At 40.2% G+C, this 19,632-nt stretch overlaps 1 protein-coding gene across 8 annotated transcripts in view; it reads right to left on the reverse strand.

Annotated features, from left to right (window-relative positions):
* Nucleotides 1-4,064: 4,064 nt before the first annotated feature.
* Nucleotides 4,065-19,632, reverse strand: part of LOC125687276 (V-type proton ATPase subunit S1-like protein) — a 33,623-nt gene continuing 18,055 nt past the window's right edge. For 4 of the 8 annotated variants that reach the window (XM_048932264.1, XM_048932263.1, XM_048932260.1 and 1 more), the window contains exons 3-9: nt 19,238-19,596; nt 13,624-13,664; nt 12,748-12,809; nt 10,891-11,132; nt 7,504-7,554; nt 5,993-6,236; nt 4,065-4,718 (exon numbers count right to left, since the gene is read on the reverse strand). In XM_048932264.1, the coding sequence (XP_048788221.1) occupies nt 4,416-4,718; nt 5,993-6,236; nt 7,504-7,554; nt 10,891-11,132; nt 12,748-12,809; nt 13,624-13,664; nt 19,238-19,365 (1,071 nt within the window). In that variant the 5' untranslated portion in view covers nt 19,366-19,596 and the 3' untranslated portion in view covers nt 4,065-4,415. Of the gene's footprint in view, nt 4,719-5,992; nt 6,237-7,503; nt 7,555-10,890; nt 11,133-12,747; nt 13,343-13,535; nt 13,553-13,623; nt 13,665-18,478; nt 18,586-19,237; nt 19,597-19,632 lie in introns of those variants that run through there. The other 4 variants (XM_048932265.1, XM_048932262.1, XM_048932267.1 and 1 more) reach the window with 4 other exon arrangements.

The raw sequence follows: 19,632 nt of genomic DNA on the forward strand, positions 1-19,632 counted from the left end.
TCAGATCTTTAGTTGGCACAGGACGTGACAGTCAACATGAAATTATCAGTTGTCAAAAAAAAGAGGGAAAAAAATGAAAAACATTCAGGAAGGCTGAATCTCTTTGTGAGGCATCAAAAACAATAACAATACATATCTCTAGCAAATTTTCATCACAGACGCAGGAGAAAAAAACAACTACATTTTCTTACAACAGACAAGTTATCAGCTCAGGGAGGTTAAAAAAAAAAAGTGTAAAGGTGCACATAAAAGATTTAGCACTTTCTTCTGTTTCTTATCTCATGAGTGGCTTGATGTTAACAGGCTGTTCCTCTCAGGTTAAGTCTCTATCTGAAATTCTACCACAAAAGCACCATTTCTTAGCTTTTGTTCTAAGTTGCCATGGAAGCAACAAAAAACTGTCGTGAAGAACAGAGTTTTGAGCAGAGTTTTCATCGGTGCTGACAGCCATCTTTCTGGAAAAGCCAATTACTGCATAGCTGTTCTTCCGTATCTGCTGCTGCTCTCCTCTTCAGAAACACCTCTAAGTACACCAGCTACGGCCCATGCAAACACTACATATACAAAAGTGGTATTTATTGGAAACCATATGCAGCGTATACTGTTGCTTAAGACACTTTCGGTAGGTTCCTTTGTTCAGTTTCCTCTCCGCAGACCTGTGTTAATTTTAATTTCAAAGCTCCTCTGTGGTGAAGATTTATTTGTGTTTACTGGTTCTCCAGGTGTGCACAGACAGGAAGATGGGGAGCAGCATGGTCCTGAACAGGAAGAGAGGGTGCTTCAAGCACAGGAGACCATACACCGTGACATCCCAATCTGCTGGGCAACATGGAAGTCACAGCTCTTAACATGCTCCTTCAGCTGGGCAGACTGAATTACAGTGGAAGATTTGCTATAGTGAGTACGGTTCACATTAAACAACCGTGTGTTAATAAAGGTTGTGCAGCTTTGAAAGTGTCCTGGATTTTTGTTCTGTAACATCAAACATGGCCAGCAGTGTTACAGCAAAAAAAACAGGGTGTGAACCAGTCAGACATCAGCTACATGCTCTTTCTCAGTGTCTAATAGGAATGGAGGAAATATTGAGAAGCATTCAAGCAGTGGTGAGCAGACATAAAGGGTTGGCTGAACAATGGAAGTTACAGACAGAACCCAAAACCAGTTTGCTGTTACCTGTGATACAAAAGGGAAAAACAATGCAGAGAACAACCAGTGACAGCAACATGAGATGTGGAACACAAACAAGTGTTGGGTAACTCAGAGCAGCCATCTGTAGAAGAGGACCAGCACCAAGTGAATACTAAGTCCAGCACCTAGTGAATACTAAGTTGTGATTTCTTCTCATTTCAGCATTATTATTATTATTTTAGTGAGTACACATTTCCTGCAACTAACAGGACTAATTAACAGGTGTACCAAGACATAGAAGGAGTTGCTGACGTTTGGCGTCTTCTTCAATCTCCTATCAACCTAAGAGCAAAGCTTTGCACAGCTATGCCAAAGTAATGACACAAGCCCCTGCTTGATACAAAGGAAGCAAAAGGCCTCACAGTGCTGCTGCAATGAGAATTAACACTTCGAGAACTAAGAGGAAAACACCACCATTTTAAAAACTTCAAGACAGAAAGCTTTCTTTAGGTTTTCAGGAATTCAGCTCTACTTACTGCCCATGGGCCCATGTTTTTTCTCCATCTTCACAGTGACCTCAGCCTCCTGCACTCATAATCAATGCTAAGCCAAACATCCACCACTGCATGTCCAAGAACACCACTTCCAGACCGTTTAGTTTTCTCAACTGTGAAGTTGGCTTATACCGAGGGTGGGGGAATAATATAAAACTTAAACTACTGCAGCTGAAATATATGGTAAATAAATGAATGTACTGCTTCAGTTTGTTACTATCACAGTGCACAGTGAGAACTGCAGAGCCCATGAAATCATAGAATCATAGAGTCATCAAGGTTGGAAAAGACCACTAAGGTCATCCAGTCCAACAACAAACCCATCCCCACCAGACCACATCCCCCGGTGCCAAATCTACACCTTTCTTGAACACCTTCAGGGACGGTGACTCCACCACCTCCCTGGGCAGCCTGTTGCAGTGCCATACCACTCCTTCTGAGAAAAAATAGTTTCTGATACGCAGCTGCACCTTCCCAGCAGCAACTGAGGCAGCAGCAAGATCTTGCAGTGTGTGAACTGTGTAACAGAGGTTATCTTTTGTTCAAGACTGTTAGCGTGAATGTAGCTTGTTTTTGTAGCAGGCAATGTTAACCTGAATTTTCTTATGTCAGAAGCAGAGTGATGGAATGCCTCTGTTGTTTTAAATGTGCACTTGATAAGGTTTGCTTATCTGCCTCACAGAAAACAGCCTATCAGGAATGCAGAAATCCAGGTTTTACCTTTTTCAATCATGGTGCTCAGTTTTATACTGATGATTTTTGATTCTCGTTCTGCTTCTTCACTAAAACATCATTAACTCTTTACAAATACATGGTTCCTCATTCCTGAGCATCATATTTCTTGTCCATCTAACTCAATTGGTGTATTTATCACCCTTTCTGACTATTACTACCACACAGGTTGAAATGTGATGATCCTGAGCATTTTCACTGCCAGGTGAGAAGTCCCAGCAGAGAGGAGATAGCCACCAATTGTACTCCATCACCCGACACACTAAGTGTAACTGCAATTCTGACGTCATTTTGAAAAAGTTGAGATGTTTTTTGCCTTCTTTTGCTGTTTTTTATTCTCTGCATTCTCTTCCATGAAGTCTGCCTTGCACGTAGCCTGTACAAAGTCATCCACCTTGCCCAAGTGCCTCACAGCAGAAAGCACACACACATCCCCATCTTTAATTCTGCACCAGCATTCTGTGCTGACACACGGGCATCGTGTGGACAGGAGAACACTGGGGAAGGAGGTAATTTTGAAGGTCAGGCTGCCACTGATGATGTCAGTTTTTCACTGCCTGATGGGAAAGCAGAGCGCAGGCACAAGAGTTCTCCCAGCTCCGGGGAACATCACCTATTCAGCACTGACACGCTGAGCTCCTTCTAACTTTGCCATCAACCTGCGTCTGTCACTGTGGTGTTTAAGGAAGGGAGAACCATGCCAGCGAGTGTTACACCATCTCATGCAGAATGCCATGGACTCCTTATTTGCAGCCCCAAATCTCATTCTCAGTCGGATTCCCAGATACTCCTGTTTTTGCTTGTATCCTTTATGAAACACTTTATGTTTGGCAGAGATTGGCCACGGGCAGTCCTGCCAAGTCCCCAGAAGCTTATCTCCTACATCTGGTTACAGTTCAAAGATGACATTTATTTTCCTCTGAACTGCTTCCCTAAATCAACTAACTACTTAATACTTTATGTCTGGTCTATGTGTCATCTGTGCTAGTAAGAGCTCTTTGGACATCTCTCAGGATGCTTAAAGAGCATTGCAGGATAGGTTAAAAAGACCATAAACAATTAGCTAGCTCTGTTATTTAAAATAAAAGCATTTGATTATTAAATCTGCTTTTGCAGAAGATTTTCTAACATTCTGGAAATTCTTTTTGATGCTGGGGAGCTTCCAATTCCACTATGTTTGCATGTATTTTCCATTCTAGCATTAGGTATTCTCCATTTAGGTAAAATATTGGAAAACTAAAGAGATTTGATAGAGAAGAATCAAAATCTAGAATTATAGGGCATAATGCTCATAATCCTTCTTTTGGCATAAAGTTGAGCTGGGAAGTTAAGGATAAGCCTTTGACCAGATGTCTGCTCCTCTCCCAGCAGATCTTTATGGTAAGCCTCCAGCTTATAGAAAAGTATCAAGATGCCTCTGTACCACAACTATCACTGTTTATCAGTGTAGTGTGTAATACATAGTTTAAGTGGCTCTGAAGAAGGAGTACATGCAGACAAAGAGGAAGGGTGTAACTTGGAATGCCTGAATTAAATATAATGAAAATACACACTGTAAAATGAACAGATGCTGTTTTGTAAGGATACAGTCAAAGCAATTACAAAACCAAGAAAACTCTCATTTTCTGTAAGAATGAGCCAAGAGATTTTTTATTTTTTATTTTTTGTCTCTTTATTTAACTTCAAAAAAATTCCATTAGTGATTCTTCTCTTCAGAAATCAGTAAGCTGGCTGCAAAGGTATGCATTTTGGTCTTGTACTACAGTAATAAACTCCTATCACATTGTATCTGTTACTCACACTGGAATCTTTTTCTCTTGTCCTGCTTTCAAAGGAAACTTTGAGATGGCTATCAATAAATAACACGATAAATTAAATAAACAGCCTATTATCTATTTTTCTTTTCATTGGTTGGTGAAAAATTTGCACAAACTACACAGAACGAGGCCAGTAGAAAAAAAATACCACTTTCATTGTTCCACTGAGACAGATAACACGCTGCTAAATATAGATTTTACAAAACTGCTGGCTTCTAAGTTCATAGGATTCATTTCCACTACTTCTCAGTGGCTCTTTCTCATCTGCCATGTCAGTGTCTTTCATTTGTGCAAAATAAGCAGGAGAAGCTTTGCACTCTTGATGCCTGTCAAGAGATTTCAGGTGGATCAACATATGAAGAGTATAGGCGAGAACCAGCAGCAGAATCAGCGACATAACCAACCCCATAAGAATTGCTGGAGAGAAAAAGGATGCACAATCTTTGGCATAGGCAAAATGTCCTTCTTGAATGTTAAAACCTTGAATCTACAAAGAGAACAAAAGGGCTCATATTAAGTAAAATCTTTGCAAACAATTTTGTGAAGTTGCTCTGGTGCCACTGAAAGTTTTTGATTTAGTATCATCATCTTAAAAAATCAAATCTCGCAGTGATATCTGGAGTTCATAGTGAGCTTATCCAGGTCAGTCGTCTGGAAACCAAAAGTTATTCTGGTCTGCATCACTCTGTTGCCCAAAGGATTTGCAGTTCATATTTGAAACAAAATCTTCCACGATCACTCTCAATACTTTGGTCACATTTAATTGTAAGCGTGGTACCTTTCTGGTACAGTGCATTTCCAGTAACATTTGCTAAGAATTTCTAGACTCTCTGTTTCAAACTGCACAAATTTCAATGCACAAAACATGCATAATTGCCTACCCTAGTACTAGATTTTCATCGCCAGATTCAAGCAGCAATACCTGGTAACGAATCAGCCCAACTACAAGAAGGTGCATTCACCTATGGCCAGGACAAGTTTTACTCGTGGCTTCAGTTCTAGTGTGAAGTTCACCACACTGGCATTCACAGAGTTGACTGCTTCACTAAGATGGGTCCTTGGACATTTACCAAATGGGGACTAAAAGGGCAAAGAAGTCCCGTGTCACTGCATTTACTTCTTATATTGTTCTGCTTTACCCTCACTGAAAAAAAAAAGTACTGATGATGAGGCGGAGTAGAAGTACTCAGTGCAATCAGGGCTATTCGGCAGTTTGGCTGGGATTCATCCCCTAAAACTTAGGTATCTAAAAGCAAAATATCCAAGCTGAGACATTTTAGAATCAACTATTGCCAAATTCAGAAATAATAGGCACTCTCAGCTGATGATTAATCTCATCCTATAATAAGGACTCAGGATGAGTCAGAAGAGTTATCCACTGGCTTTAGAGGCAGACTGGGGTGACTGTAACCAGAGCACAACGTTAACATTTCTTGTCTTCAAAAATTGAGTTAGATGAATCCCAACCTTGATGATTGGTTTTAAGAGTCCAGCTCAGAGACATCTAATATCGACAGTTAATTTTACTTATTAAGAGGAAACCCAAGCAAGACACTACAGAAAAGCTACATAGCCCTACATTTCCTTGACAGGAGAATGACTACAGTAATTTAAATCTCCATTTGCATTTAATTTGTTTAAAGTTCTGTGGAGGTTAGACAAATTGTACACAGGAGATCATAATACTTTCTTGGAACTTAAGTACAGAATTTCCTATCAGTCTACCTTTGGAATCCATTTGGCCTAATTCAACAGCATTACCTGGAAATCAATGAAAGTAACTTCCCAGAGCTTTGAAACATCATTTGCAGAGCTCGGTATCAGGAGGGCATCATATCTCTGCAAGCTGCTCACGTGTTCACAGTGGAAGGAGTAACTTGCTGGTGCATATATTCTTGTTGCATTAAATGTTGCTTGTACAGAGTGGTTGTAAAGAAGCTGCAGTCTCTGTAAGCTGAACCAATTCTGAACAGACAGCTGGTAATAGCTGGTTGTTAGTAACAATCTGAAAATATTTTATGGGAAAAAAGAAGAATACAATAGCAAGTCTTAGAGTTGGAACTATTAGGTCCACATCTGATAATCTTAGAAGACCAACCAATATTATCAATTTCCTCCATTTATATTACTGCAAGCTCTCATAAGTCTGGAAAATAATTTGTGGTTCTTCAGTACTGTAGCTAAATTATTTTGTTGCTCTTCCCCACAGTGAGGAGAGTGGCAAGAGATTTTCAAAAAAAAAAAAAAAAAAGAAACCTGTATCCAACGTTGGTATTCACTTCCAGCAACAACAGAGGAAGTCTGTCAAACCTTGGTCTGCTGATACATACGCTCATATGCCTGTAAGGCACTTCCTGAAGACTCCAGTGATCACTCTGAGATGTGATGCAATTCACAAGAAAACAGTATAGATTTTATAGACATTAATGATAACACTTCATATGTGAAATGTGTTTCTCATTCCAAATGTACTAAATTGTTGTAATGGAAAAGGTAAACTTTTCTTTTGTTACCTACAGTAAAGCCCATTTTTTGCTGTGTTCTGTTGTTTCTTACAGTTCCTCAGGCTTCACAGAGAACACTACAGGTTCGTTACATACTCTGAGATGCTTACCTACTTTAACTTTAGTCGTGACACAGTAAATTAATAAGAGTGCATAGATGTGGAAGAAAAAAGGCTAAATCAATATGATCCAGTATACACTCAATTTATGCATGGAGTCTTGGTAAAATACCACCACATACAAAAATTATTTACCAGGAAATGCTGTTTTCTTTGGTCACCAAGAAGCAAACATGAAGTTGGTCACAGTCTGATGCCTGTGCAGCCTACACTATCAGTTTTTTTTCAACAAAATTTGCAAACAAAAAGTTAGCTAATTAGCAGAGTCTAGGAAATATCTGAGACTACTCAAATGAGATGACATGAACTTTTCTCACGCATAGAGAATTCAACATAGAAGAAAAAAATGCTGTAAGAAAATACGATAGGCAAATAATACAGTTGAAAATGACAGCTCTGTTAAATGCAAATGTCTTGATTATATCACAGTATCATAAAATGTTTGGGTTGGAAAGAAGATAATTGAAGATAATCTAGTTCTGAGCCCCCTGCCAAGGACAGGGACACCTGCCACTAGCTCACCATATCAGCAGTTCTATTACATCATTTTTTTCATCTCTCCCCCCAAAAAATCACACAAATAATTGCATACCAAAGATACTATTTGTATCTTTGATTGTGTAATATTATTCTTTATCATATTACTTACCTAATAACAAGACCCTTTAGATTTCCAATATCACCAAACTTCAGAGAAAGCCTAAATCAAAAAGTAAGTAATGTCAGGCTAGACAAAAACTTCAAAAGTCTTAAGAGAAAAAATAGCATAGAAAATTAAGCACAGTTACAGACAGTCTTTTACTCAGTATACCTTTAAAATCTGTAGAAAAAAACCTGCAATTATTAGATCTCCCTCCACTGAAATCCTGTAGCTCATATGTTAATTTGAATGAGGCCTAGACTTTTCACAAAGAACACAAGATATTTAAATCCTGCTGTTTCATCCTCAGTTAACAATTAGGTGCATTTGATCCATGCTCACCTTTTCAAGTCAAAAAGGCTGATCTGTAATACATGTATTGGTCAGGTGTAACCTATACATGTCGTTAAAAAGAGCTACATGTAAACAGGCATGTAATCCTCATCTTTTTAGGTTCTAGAGTATAATAAAAGCAGATAGTATGGAAATTCGAATTTTACACATACGCATCTGTACAGCAATATAAATACACTGGCTGTGAGGTAGCTCTACAAAGCTTCTGTGCAGTCATCACAGGCAACTAAAGTGAAAGGCCCTAGCACGTACAAAACTAATCAGAAACATACTGCAAACTATTTTATACTTTTTGTGAGCTTCTTCAGATGCTGAAAATTGCAGAACTTGTCAGCACCAAATGAGTATTCTGGATATTTCTTCCACAGTGAATATGTATTAAATTATTGTACAAGATGATACAAGCCAGTTGAATGATTGAGTAAACTTACATAACAACTCAATAACAAAAAGTGCATGTCTTCACAGGGACATACATATGTAGGTAGGTCTATACATTACCTGCAATCACTGCATTGTATTCACCCAGGTGCGCAATTGAAACACAGCTTGCAATTTGATTAAATGTGTGTGGTGGGCACAAGAGGCGAAGCCAGCTGCACTGAACCCACCCTTCTGCAGCACTCCGTTGTTACCCACACAGTCCATGCTTGAACTACACACAATCGACTCATAAAAATTACCACTACAAATCATGTAACAACATTAAAAGGTTCTGATCACGTGGAGCCACATTACTAGCCATCGAGGGCCACAAGTGGGTTGCCTTCTCCCCCAAAACTACACCTTTCCTTGTTTTATTACAAAGGCATATCATAGTCCAAGGATAGACACATCACAAAAGAAGATTAGACACTGGCAAATAAGCCATGAAATTTAGTTGCTTGATCCAGGAATTGGTACATAAAAACCAAACCAACAAACCACTGGCTAGTTTATTATATTAAATTTACATAGTAAATGCATATGCATTTGTAGCCAGGTCCTGGCTCCAGCAACTTTGCATTGATCAGGCAGTATAAAGCTATTATGAAGCTAATCCAAAACCACAGCACAGGATTGTCTTAGCAAAGAAGGCATCAGACGAGAGAAGTTCAAGGGGCTTCTCTGGGTGAGAAAAACAGGACAATTCATCATGTGAGCGCTCAGACAGATAATCCACTAAGTTGGTAAGCCACTATCCATCATATCTGAGAAGCCATGGTAGTCTGGTGAAATTCCCAGTGACTGGAAAAGGGGAAACGTAGCCCTAATTTTTAAAAAGAGAAAAAAGGAAGACCCAGGAAATAGAGGCCAATCACTCCCCCCTCTGTGCCTGGCAAGACCATGGTGCAGATCCTCCAAGAAACTACATTAAGGTACATGGAAAACAAAGAAATGTTGGTTGCCACCAACCACGGGTTCACTAAGGGCAAACTGCGACCTCATACGAGTGTTTACGGCATTGCTGGATAAGGGAAGAACAACTGACATCTTCTACCTACAAAGCATTTGACATTGTACCACATGACATCTTTGTCTCTAAATGAAAGCAACATAGAGTTGACAAATGAGCCACTCAGTGGAATTGGCTAGCTGGTCGCTAGGTTGAAGTCAGTGGCTCCATGTCCAGGTTGTGATAAAGGGTGCTCCTCAGAGGTCCATATTGAGTTTGGTACTATTAAACATCTTTGCTGGTGACATAGACAGTGAGACTGAGTGCACTCCCAGCAAGTGTGCAGATGACACCAATCGTAGCATCATAGGATATCCCAAGTTGAAAGGGATCCATAAAGATCAGCAAGTCCAACTCCTGGCACCACAGAAAGATCAGACTGTATGACTGAGAGCATTGTCCAGACGCTTCTTAAACTCCAGCAGCTCGGTGCCATGACCACTGCCCTGGGAGTTCATTCCAATGCAGTCAACTCACTGCATCACATCAGAGGGACAGGATGCCATCAAGAGGGACTTGGACAGGCTTGAGGGACCTGGATGCCTATGTGAACCTCCTGGAATTCAACAAGGGTAAGTGCAGAGTTCTGCAGCTGGGTCAGGACAATCTCAATTATGAATACAGGTCAGAAGATGAGTGGCTTAGGAGCCACTTGAGAGTACTCCCTGCAGTACTTAGGAGTACTGGTGAATGAAAAAGCGAACAGGAACGAGTAATGTGCACTTGCAGCAAAAAACATCAACTGTGTCCTGAGCTGCACTAAAAACAAAAGGTGTCGCTAGCAGGTTGAGGGAGCTGATTGTCCCTGTCTACACCACTTTCAAGAGATCCTACCTTGAGCACCCTGTTCAGCCCTGGGGCTCCTAGCACAAAGAACACATGGATCTGTTGAAATGGGTCCTGAAGAGGCCACAAGGATGCTCAGAGGGTGGAACACCTCTCCAATAAAAAAAGGCTGTGGAAACATCTCTAGGATATTAAAAAAATGCATACCTTCCTAGTATGGCTATGGAATGGGAGGATTTGGGATCCAGTTAGGTTAACTGGTAGGAGCGAGGGAATGAACTGTTCATACTAGTAATTCATGCCAGAATAGTATGCAAAGCTGTAGTCATTTCACCTTTAAGAATCAGCAATTCGTAAATCACATTCTGCAACAAGGGGCTACTTAAGTCTCTCTAAATACATAAGTGCATCTTTATGCTGTAAACAATAATGGCACATATCCTATGTGGAAGTAAGTAGTCCACCACCCAAAGTCACATACAGCCAGCCTCTAAATCCTGACGTTTAGCATAGGGCCCATTATTCATTTTCCCAAAAAGCTACTGAAAATAGCTGGATACTGAAGAGATCAATAGCTCCAATCTCACAGATACTAATGGGAAACTGGCTGGCCACAAGGACTGACATTAGTGAAGATGAAGACAGACATGTACATCTATATGCTGTATGAAGCATTTATCTGAAAGCATCTAATGCACACTGCTTTGCTGGCTGCAATGCGCCTTGATGTACTGAGGCTCTATACTACATATTACGAGGTTTGTTTCTTCAATATTTACTTACAAGACTTGTTATCTGGTACTATTTCACTGACATCTTACATTGCATTGTCTTCACTGCAGTTTGAATCTCCAACATCCACTGTTGCATGGACACCAAATGTCTTCTCTGTCAAATCCAGCTGTGTGTGGTTTTCAAACTTAATCATGATCCTCTTGGCCCAGAAGAGAATGCAAGGGATGCCATTAACTGTGACATTGAGAGGGCTGTAGTGGCTGGGGGTGAATGGCCTCCAGGATGGTCTTTCCAGCTGCTCCTTTCTGCTCAAGTTGTAGCTGACAACCTGAAGGATCATAAGATAACTATCAAAAGGAGGGTACTGCAAGAGACATTCTCCATCCTACAATAAGGTAACCACTTGGAAAGCATTGCCAGGTCTTAGCTGCAGCAGTACTGAGGTAGGAATGCACAGACTTACCTGTCTCACCCCTCCCAACACTGGGCAATGTACCATACAGACCTTTAGCTCCAACACAACTGGCAAGATAGCTAATATAAGCTAAAGTTGTTTTTCTAGTCACTCTACGGAAGTATTATTAGAGTAACTGACATTTTTTTATCCCACCTCAGCCCAATACAAAAAGATGAAGCAGTGCTAGAATCACAAGCTGCTCACCCCTGCAAAAGGCTCTCTAGGACTCAGCTGCAGCAAAGCATACAGCCTACCATACCAAAAAGAATTTAGGCAACTCTAAAGGTGGAAAAAAAAAAAAATCAACTTTAAATTGACCTTAGACAGTTGGGCCCGTATCATGGCTCAGTGTGGATCTCTGCTTTTACAGAATCAGCAGTTCATAACATTGAACGCTGGGAACTGCAGCTTCCACCATGTTCTCAAAAGAGGTCAGAGAAAAAATCCTATCCCCTCTGTGCCAAAGAAAGACAATTTGACTGTGAGATTATATAAAGTGAGACAGTAAGTTAGGGTTCAGAAAGGATTTCAAAATTTGTCATTTTCGTATTTTAAGATTTACAGATTTTAGCTCTTTTTCAACTATGCATGCATCCCATCTAAACATGCATGTAATGTCTTCATGGCTGTTTCACATTCAGCAAATACAAAGCATGAACAAAAACAAAGCAGGTATTCTTTCTAAGTTTCAGTCACAAACAGCACCTTATCAGGCTCCAGAAGGGACACGGTTAAGCCCCAAAGCTTTGTCTTGGCTTAAAGAGATGGGTTTTTTTGCTGTTAAGATTAGCAAATCACATCTCCCAGCTCAGACCCTGAAAGACCCTTTTGATACTTGACCTCACATATAGCACAAGGCTGCTTTAGGAATTAAAATTAGTAAGTACTCACAGCAACAAGCAGAAAGCAAGGTAAGATCAGCAAGAAACACTGACTATGAATGTTATTTGGATAAGTAATAAGGCTGTATTCTCAGAATTACCAATAAAATAAATTTTATAAACAACGTATTTACATTAGAATGCATCACCTGCATGGTTTTTGATAGCGGAGCCTTTTCCTCTTCATTTCTGACATGACCCACAGAGTGGACTCAGAAAATACTGATGGAATTTAAACAATCAGTTTTGCTTCAGATATTTTTTTTGTACCAAGCAAAATACTGGGCTCTGCAGTCAAATGCAATTGTACAGAAGAGGAGGAGTACAATTTGGTTCTTCTAGAACAACCCTGTGCCTGAGCCCAGTGACAGCACCAGCAATGAAGCCAAAATACCTCACTACTTAGAAAAGCAGAGACACTGAAATGCATGTTGGAAATCAGTAGCACATCATAATGACTCAGAATTTTGTTGGCTATTTCCTGTAAATAATAGACTATTTTATTCAATAATTGAAGTTAAAAGATCTCAGCATGTTTCTGAAGGAAAAAAAAAAAAAAAAAAAAGAAGACAAAGCTTTTCCAATACAGTTCCTGCAAGCATTACCTGTGCAATTGCCACTTGATTTACATTCAATTTTGGCTTCACACCACCATCATAGCGTCGACCTGCAGATAAAAGCGTGTTATGAGCCCACACAGAACGCATCCACTCATTGTACAACCATAATCTTGCACATTCTGGCACAAGTAGCCTTGAACAAAATCTCTTATTTTGTTTTGGCAAATATGTGTCTCAATGCAAATATCACCTTCAACATCCATCTTATGTTTTAGTTTACCTTGCTCATAAAATAAAGTCTCCTTTTCAGTGAATATTTTGCCATCCTAGCTGGGAAGAACTCCAGTGGCCAAAAATGACAGGATTTAGCCTATCCATGTATACATGTGTATACATCTCACACTTAATAAAACCTTACTTTTTCTTTATGCAACAAGCTATTTTCAAAGTGTGTGTGTTGAATTACAAGGCAAGAGTCTGCATAGGAGTTTCTTTCCCTGCAGGGGACAGAGATGGGAACCTGTGACAAACAGATGGCCTGTCTATCTTCACTGTCAGGACAGTGAAGATTTGTAGGAGTGAACTCGCTTCACAGACTTTCTCACATCTTCACTCTTCAAACACTTAGCTCTGTTTTCATCTGGTTTAAAAAAAAAAAAAAAAAAAAAAGAAAGAAAGAAAGAAAAAAATATGAAGACTTCTTTGTTCTATATTCTCACTATATTTCAAAGTCAATTAATACATGATTGTTTTAACCAGGCAAATCCCTTAAAGGATATCTGTTAAGGGTAGATATGTTTCAACGGAACATTTGACAAAACAGTCAGCAATACCAGAAGGAGCAACTCCTGGGAATGAAGATTTTTTACAGCTGCACTGTCAAAGCCAGCATCCAGGCATTTAGCCCACTGAAAGCCTTACCAGTTCTTTGCAGAGAATCTTGATCTGAAACTACATGTGAACTAGAAGAGAAGAGAAAAATATTTACTTTACAGCATCTGAAGTCTCCAACAGGTTTACTAGGAAGAGTTCCTGCTGCTATGTTTCATTCAGTATAACATTCACAATAAAAAAATACTTGAAAAGATGCATGCAAAGACCAGAACAATGTAAGGACAATGAGCAAGAACGATACCAACTTAAATGTCTTCATCTTAGTGGCAGAATGGTGTGAGACACAGCATCATAAACTCATGTAGAAGGAACAGAGCAGCCTTGAAATCCATTTCTATCATGTCTAAGCAGTTCTGGCAGCAAGGGAATTTGAACCTTCTTCACCTGGCTCACTCAAAACCCATGTAACTCCATGAGCCAGCAGAATGCCCAGGGGGCCAAGACCAATGGCATCCTGGCTTGTATCAGAACTAGTGCAGCCAGCAGGAGCAGGGAGGTGATCATCCCCCTGAACTCTGCTCTGCTGAGGCCGCACCTCAAGTACTGTGTTCAGTTTTGGGCCCCTCAGTACAAGAAAGTCATCAAGGCTCTGGAGTGTGTCCAGAGAAGGGCAGTGAAGCTAGTGAGGGGTCTGGAGTACATGTTCTGGGGGAGCACTCAGGGAACTGGGTTTATTCAGTCTGGAGAAAAGGATGCTTGGGGAAGCCCTTATTGCCCTCTACAACTCCTTGAGAGGAGGGTGTAGCAAGGTGTGGTGAGTGGCCTCTTCTCCCATGTAACAGTGATAGGACAAGAAGGAAAGGCTTCAAGTTGCACCAGGGTAGGTCCAAGCTGGACATTAGGAAAAAATTTCTTCTCAGAAAGAGTGATGAGGTATTGGAACAGGCTGCCCAGGGAAATGGTGGAGTCACTGTCCCTGGAAGTATTCAAAAGAAGAGGGCAGATGTGGCACTGAGGGACATGGGTGATGAGCATGTTGGAGGCGGGTTGATGGTTGGACTGGATAATCTTAGAAGTTTTTTCCAGCCTTAACGATTCTATTATTCTATCATCTCACACATAACATCTTGTTTATACTCATGGTTTGGAAGGGCAAGAGGCTCCTTCTTGTGATCAGTGCCTTCCTAGCAAAAGCATTTTTTCATAGGCATACTCTGTGCTGTCAAGGATAGACCTGTTGTGCACCCCTGCAAACTCCTCAAACCCAGAAGGCAAAACAGAGAAAAGTGAGGGGAGTTCATATCCCAGCTTGTCACTTTGTCACCAAACACCAGGCCTGATGAGCAGCTCTGCTCCTGACCATACAGGACGCTCAGTCCCTTTAGCAACCAAGGCAATAAAACAGAAGACAGTCTCCAGAGAAAATGTGACACAGTACAAAAAGACAGCTACGATCTGCAGCACAATGCAGTGATTCTAATCTGAGCTGAATGAGCCAAAAAGATCTTATAAGAAGTTCAATATAGATAACATTGTTCAAAATCAGTTTGGCAGTTTTAATTAAACAAAGTGAGCCCAGCTCTTTCTCCAGTCAAGAGCTGTTAAATCCCACAGACTTCAAAAAGATGGTGCACTTTCAGCCATTCTCACCACGTTTCTGAGCCAGGTGTTAGTGCTAGGATAGTTTTTTTAAACCACTGCTTCACAAGAAAGGAGCAGAAGCAAAGTAGTTTTGCTGTATCTACCAAACCTAAACAATCCAGAGCATAATTCCAAAGCAAATTTGTTTCCTGCAACTTCAATAGGATCCCACTGAGATGCATGTACTGGACGTATACATCAACCGCCCTTAACCCAAGACTCACTCTGGCCCAACCTGCACCAGAAAGACATGGTTAGATCACACAGCAGACTTCAGCATCTCCAAGAGTCCAGTGCAAGGAACAAAAACTGGCAGTCTCAAGATATGACCATAATAGATTTAATTTTGTTGTCTTGACCAGACAAAGCTCTCTCTAAGCTTCTTTACTGACTAGGAGCACAGGCTGCGTCATTTGGGCCCAACGGTAATTTCCTCTCTGTTTTTCAGGACAGATTGTGCCTTTGGGACAGAGAAGGCAGTAGATCATTTTTTCTTAGTAGGGCATTTTTTTCTTAGTAAAAGCTATAAAAATGAGGCACACCAAAAAGAAATTGATGTGAATTATTTAGATACTAACTCTAGTTATATTTGGTTGTATCTATATATATTTGTTAGTTATACGCTTAGTTTCTTTGCATATGCTTAGTTAAAAGCTCAAGGCCCATTATTCCATTTGGAAACTGCCATGCTGAAGCAAGTAGACTAAAACTAGGATGTGAGGAGACAAGTGAAATTGCACAATTCAGTTAATTTCATCACTGAGAGGTTTTTATGTTGGTCCGAAAGAGAAATGGTTGGTTATGGTATTACGAATGTTGATAAGAAAGTCATTACTTATCTCCCATCTGGGATAATGCTAATACCATGGCCATGCCAAGTGGTTCACCTAAAGGAATACTAATTGATAAGCAACATCAAGCCCTCAGGAGAACAAAGAATGAATGAACATATGAGGCAGCATACTCGTGACAAAAAACTCTGCAGGGTTATACCCTGAACACAGATACAAATGCCCTCCACACAGACTGTGAGGCTCAGGCTGAAGTCTGTGACAATGCAGTCTGACGCCTTCACTTCACATGCAATAAACCACAGCAATGCATAGCCATGCTACTCCTGAAGGCCAAATTGCTTTTTCCAGCACAAAGATATTCAAATATAGATGAATGTGCACAGCTGATGAAATATTCATGCTTTCATGAGGAACGCAGTATAGAGCGCGACCCAGGAATCACCGCCTAAGTCCCACAGTATGACAAATGCTCTCAGCCACACGGCAGTCTTCTCACACACTTGCAGGCAGAGGCAAAGGAGCGGAATGCCTCCACCTCGGTACTACTTTTTCTTACCCTGCTCACCAGCAATGCCAGCTGCCTACCGTGTGAAACCCCACTAAAGGGTTTGCTTTGTCTCACTACAGCCCAACTTCTGTGGCACAGACAGTGGTATATGGTAAGGATCGCCTCTGTTTCTCTGAACAGAAAAAATCTGACAGTTTTATCAGGTCCATCAACTGCATTTGACATTTATAACCCTGAGGTTTCATGGAAGCATGCCATCTGTGACAGAAACAGGTGGCCTTCAATTTGACACATCCCAGTGTCAAATCAGAGGCCCTTTCAGCCAAGACCAATTGACAGGTGATTTCTGGCAGCCAGTTGCTTTTGCCCTCATAAGATGAAAGCATTGTAAGAAATAATGGGAAAAGTTAATGGTGAAATAAGAGCACATATTTGCTTGTATACACAAAACATTAACTACAGTAAGGGGAGAAAGGAAACTACCTCTAGCTAGCCCTAGAGCTTTCTTCTCCACTGCCTGCAAAACTGTCAATAGAGGGGCTGCGAATCAGTAAGAACAAATCATTTTAGCAAACAAAAACATACACATGACTTATAAAAACGTAATTCTTTTTCAGCCATTCTGCCCTACAGTAATTTCAAATTCAGGAGCACACACAGTGTATGATGTGAGGACTAACATATTTCTTTACCAATTCAGAAATAACTAGCCCTAACTAATATAATATAATAACTAATATGCAGGCAATATGCTGTATGTTGAACTTATCATTCTTAGTGTGTCAGGAGCCCACATGAAATTGGCTTAGCCCTAATACAAAGCACTGGGATGACTAATCACTATGTAAAACCCAATTAAATAAGATTATAAGAATAAAGAAGTGTAAATTCCCTCTTATCAGACAACCTTATCCATCTACATAAGATAACAAAGTCTAACTTTGTATCTAAAATGTTCATGTATATTCCACCCCTTGAAGACTCTCATGCGAGCAGCCTTTTGGCCACTGAAGTGATCAAAATAAATAACCTGGAATGCAAAAATAATCAAGAGTGGAGGCCATACTTTTCATGCTATCAGCTTACAATGTTTCAGGTGAAGCAATACAAAGGCTGTCATTTACTTTTCATATCACTGCTCTCACAAACTGCATCAGGTGCCAAAATATACTCCGCTGCAGTATTTACTCCAATCATCACTCACTCGCGTTGTGCAGATGCAGACTACCTCACTGACTGCAAAACTGGTCTCAATCACTTATGAAGTATTTATTTGAAAAATAATGTGAACCTTCCCACTCACTAAATATGAAATTATAATGACCAAAGGAGAGGAATGCTTACTGAGCAGCTGGCAGCAACAGCCAGATTGTAGTCCCAGGGACGCTGTTCATATGTAGTATCTCCGCAGTTATTAAATCATAATTGTGAGTCACATTCAAAGTAAAATCTAGTTCCTCCTAAGAAATGTACCTAACAAAAACTGTAATTAAATTTAGAATATATCTGCTGAAGTTATATCATTAAAAAAAAAAATCTACAAAGCCTGCATCTCTTTACAGATTTTAAATATTTAGTGTCACATTTGGGTAGCTCTATTTGTGATGGAACATAGGGAGACAGATTTACATAATTATTTTATTTGCACTGAGTATTGTTTGATCTGTGCTTTAATAGAGTTAGGACCTACAAAAAATTATAGTTTTGAATACCAATAACAAAACTGAGCTCGCAGAAAGTCTGGTGAATTACAGGTATGATCTCACCTCCACTGAATGCAAAAGTTGAATTCGCATTCAATTCAACAGCAATAGAAGCACAACTACAGTTCCTAACTTTTATTAGAATAAAGTTCATGCAATGTTTCACTCTCTTCTCTCAAATTTTGATCTGATAGCAAGGAAGTGCAATTATTCTAAGAAGGCACCAACAAATCTGAAAACTGGCAGAGGAGAACAAGAAGTAAGCTATTTAAATGAAAACATGTTGTAGCACTTACTGGTAACTGACTACCAGCTCTCGTAATACAAGCTTAAGCAAATCACCACATGTCCTTCTTGCCAGCAGTGATCTTCATCAGCATATTTGATGTTTGCTACTAGTGACCTGGGGACATGATTCAACATACATTTTAGGCTCTTTATACTTTTATAATGCTTGGCATTAGAAAGTCCTCTTTCTTTTAATTTGGGCTTCCTATTAATACTTCACTAAGTTAAAAAATGGCACAATAAACAGCAATGAATCCAAATTCCTTCCAATTTCTTAACTGTAAGACTTTTTAGCAATGCTGAATTCACGCTTCTGCACAAGTAGAATATTTTAGCATGCATGTTTCATGGAGTAGTTTTCACACCCTTCCTGCTATTCTATTTCTTAAATAAAAATAAAAATAAATAAACAAATAAAATAAAAGAATAAAAGAATGAAGTAGAAAAAGGCCAGGGAAAGTCAAAGCAAGAGAGTTATGAGCAAGAGAATCATTAAATGTAAGACAGATGCTCAGAAAACATTCATTTTAAAACCATTTTTAGTGTTACACATAGAATTGTTTTCAAGTTGTTTTCTTACACGGCATAGGCTTCAAAATTCTTACTAATTTCTACATTCACCCCAGCTGTTCTCTGAGAGGAGAACTGAAATCATGCCCTGACATTCCAAACCACAGCAGTATCTTCCACACGACACACACCACTAAAGCTCCCCCTTCAACACACGCACCCAACTTCACCAAGTCAGCAAGCGCTCCATCACTCACCTGCCATCCACTGTGGCTAGCGTTTGTTCCACAGCTGCTGCGAAGCCCAGACACGAGAACAGAACGAATAACCTAAGTGCGGCGTTTCTTTCCATGGAGAAGGGCCGATGCCTCCACACCGAGCACATTTGCTCCTCTGGGCTGGGGAGGGCTGCGCGGCCCCGCACGCCCGGCGGTGTGATGGACAGCAGATGCAGCCAACGAGAGCCGTCTCTGCTCTGGTACCCGGCGGGAGAAAGTCTCTGTGTGTTCCTGTGTTCACACGTACACTGACTGCATGCACCGACAGCTGGCACGGCCCATGTCCCTGCGAAAGATTAGTGGTTTGGGGGGAAAATGTACTGGGATGTGCGAGATGTCTTTCAGGAAGAAAAAAAAAAAAAAAAAAAGGGAAA

The sequence above is a fragment of the Lagopus muta genome, chromosome Z (assembly GCF_023343835.1).
Source record: "Lagopus muta isolate bLagMut1 chromosome Z, bLagMut1 primary, whole genome shotgun sequence".
Classification (NCBI taxonomy): domain Eukaryota; kingdom Metazoa; phylum Chordata; class Aves; order Galliformes; family Phasianidae; genus Lagopus; species Lagopus muta.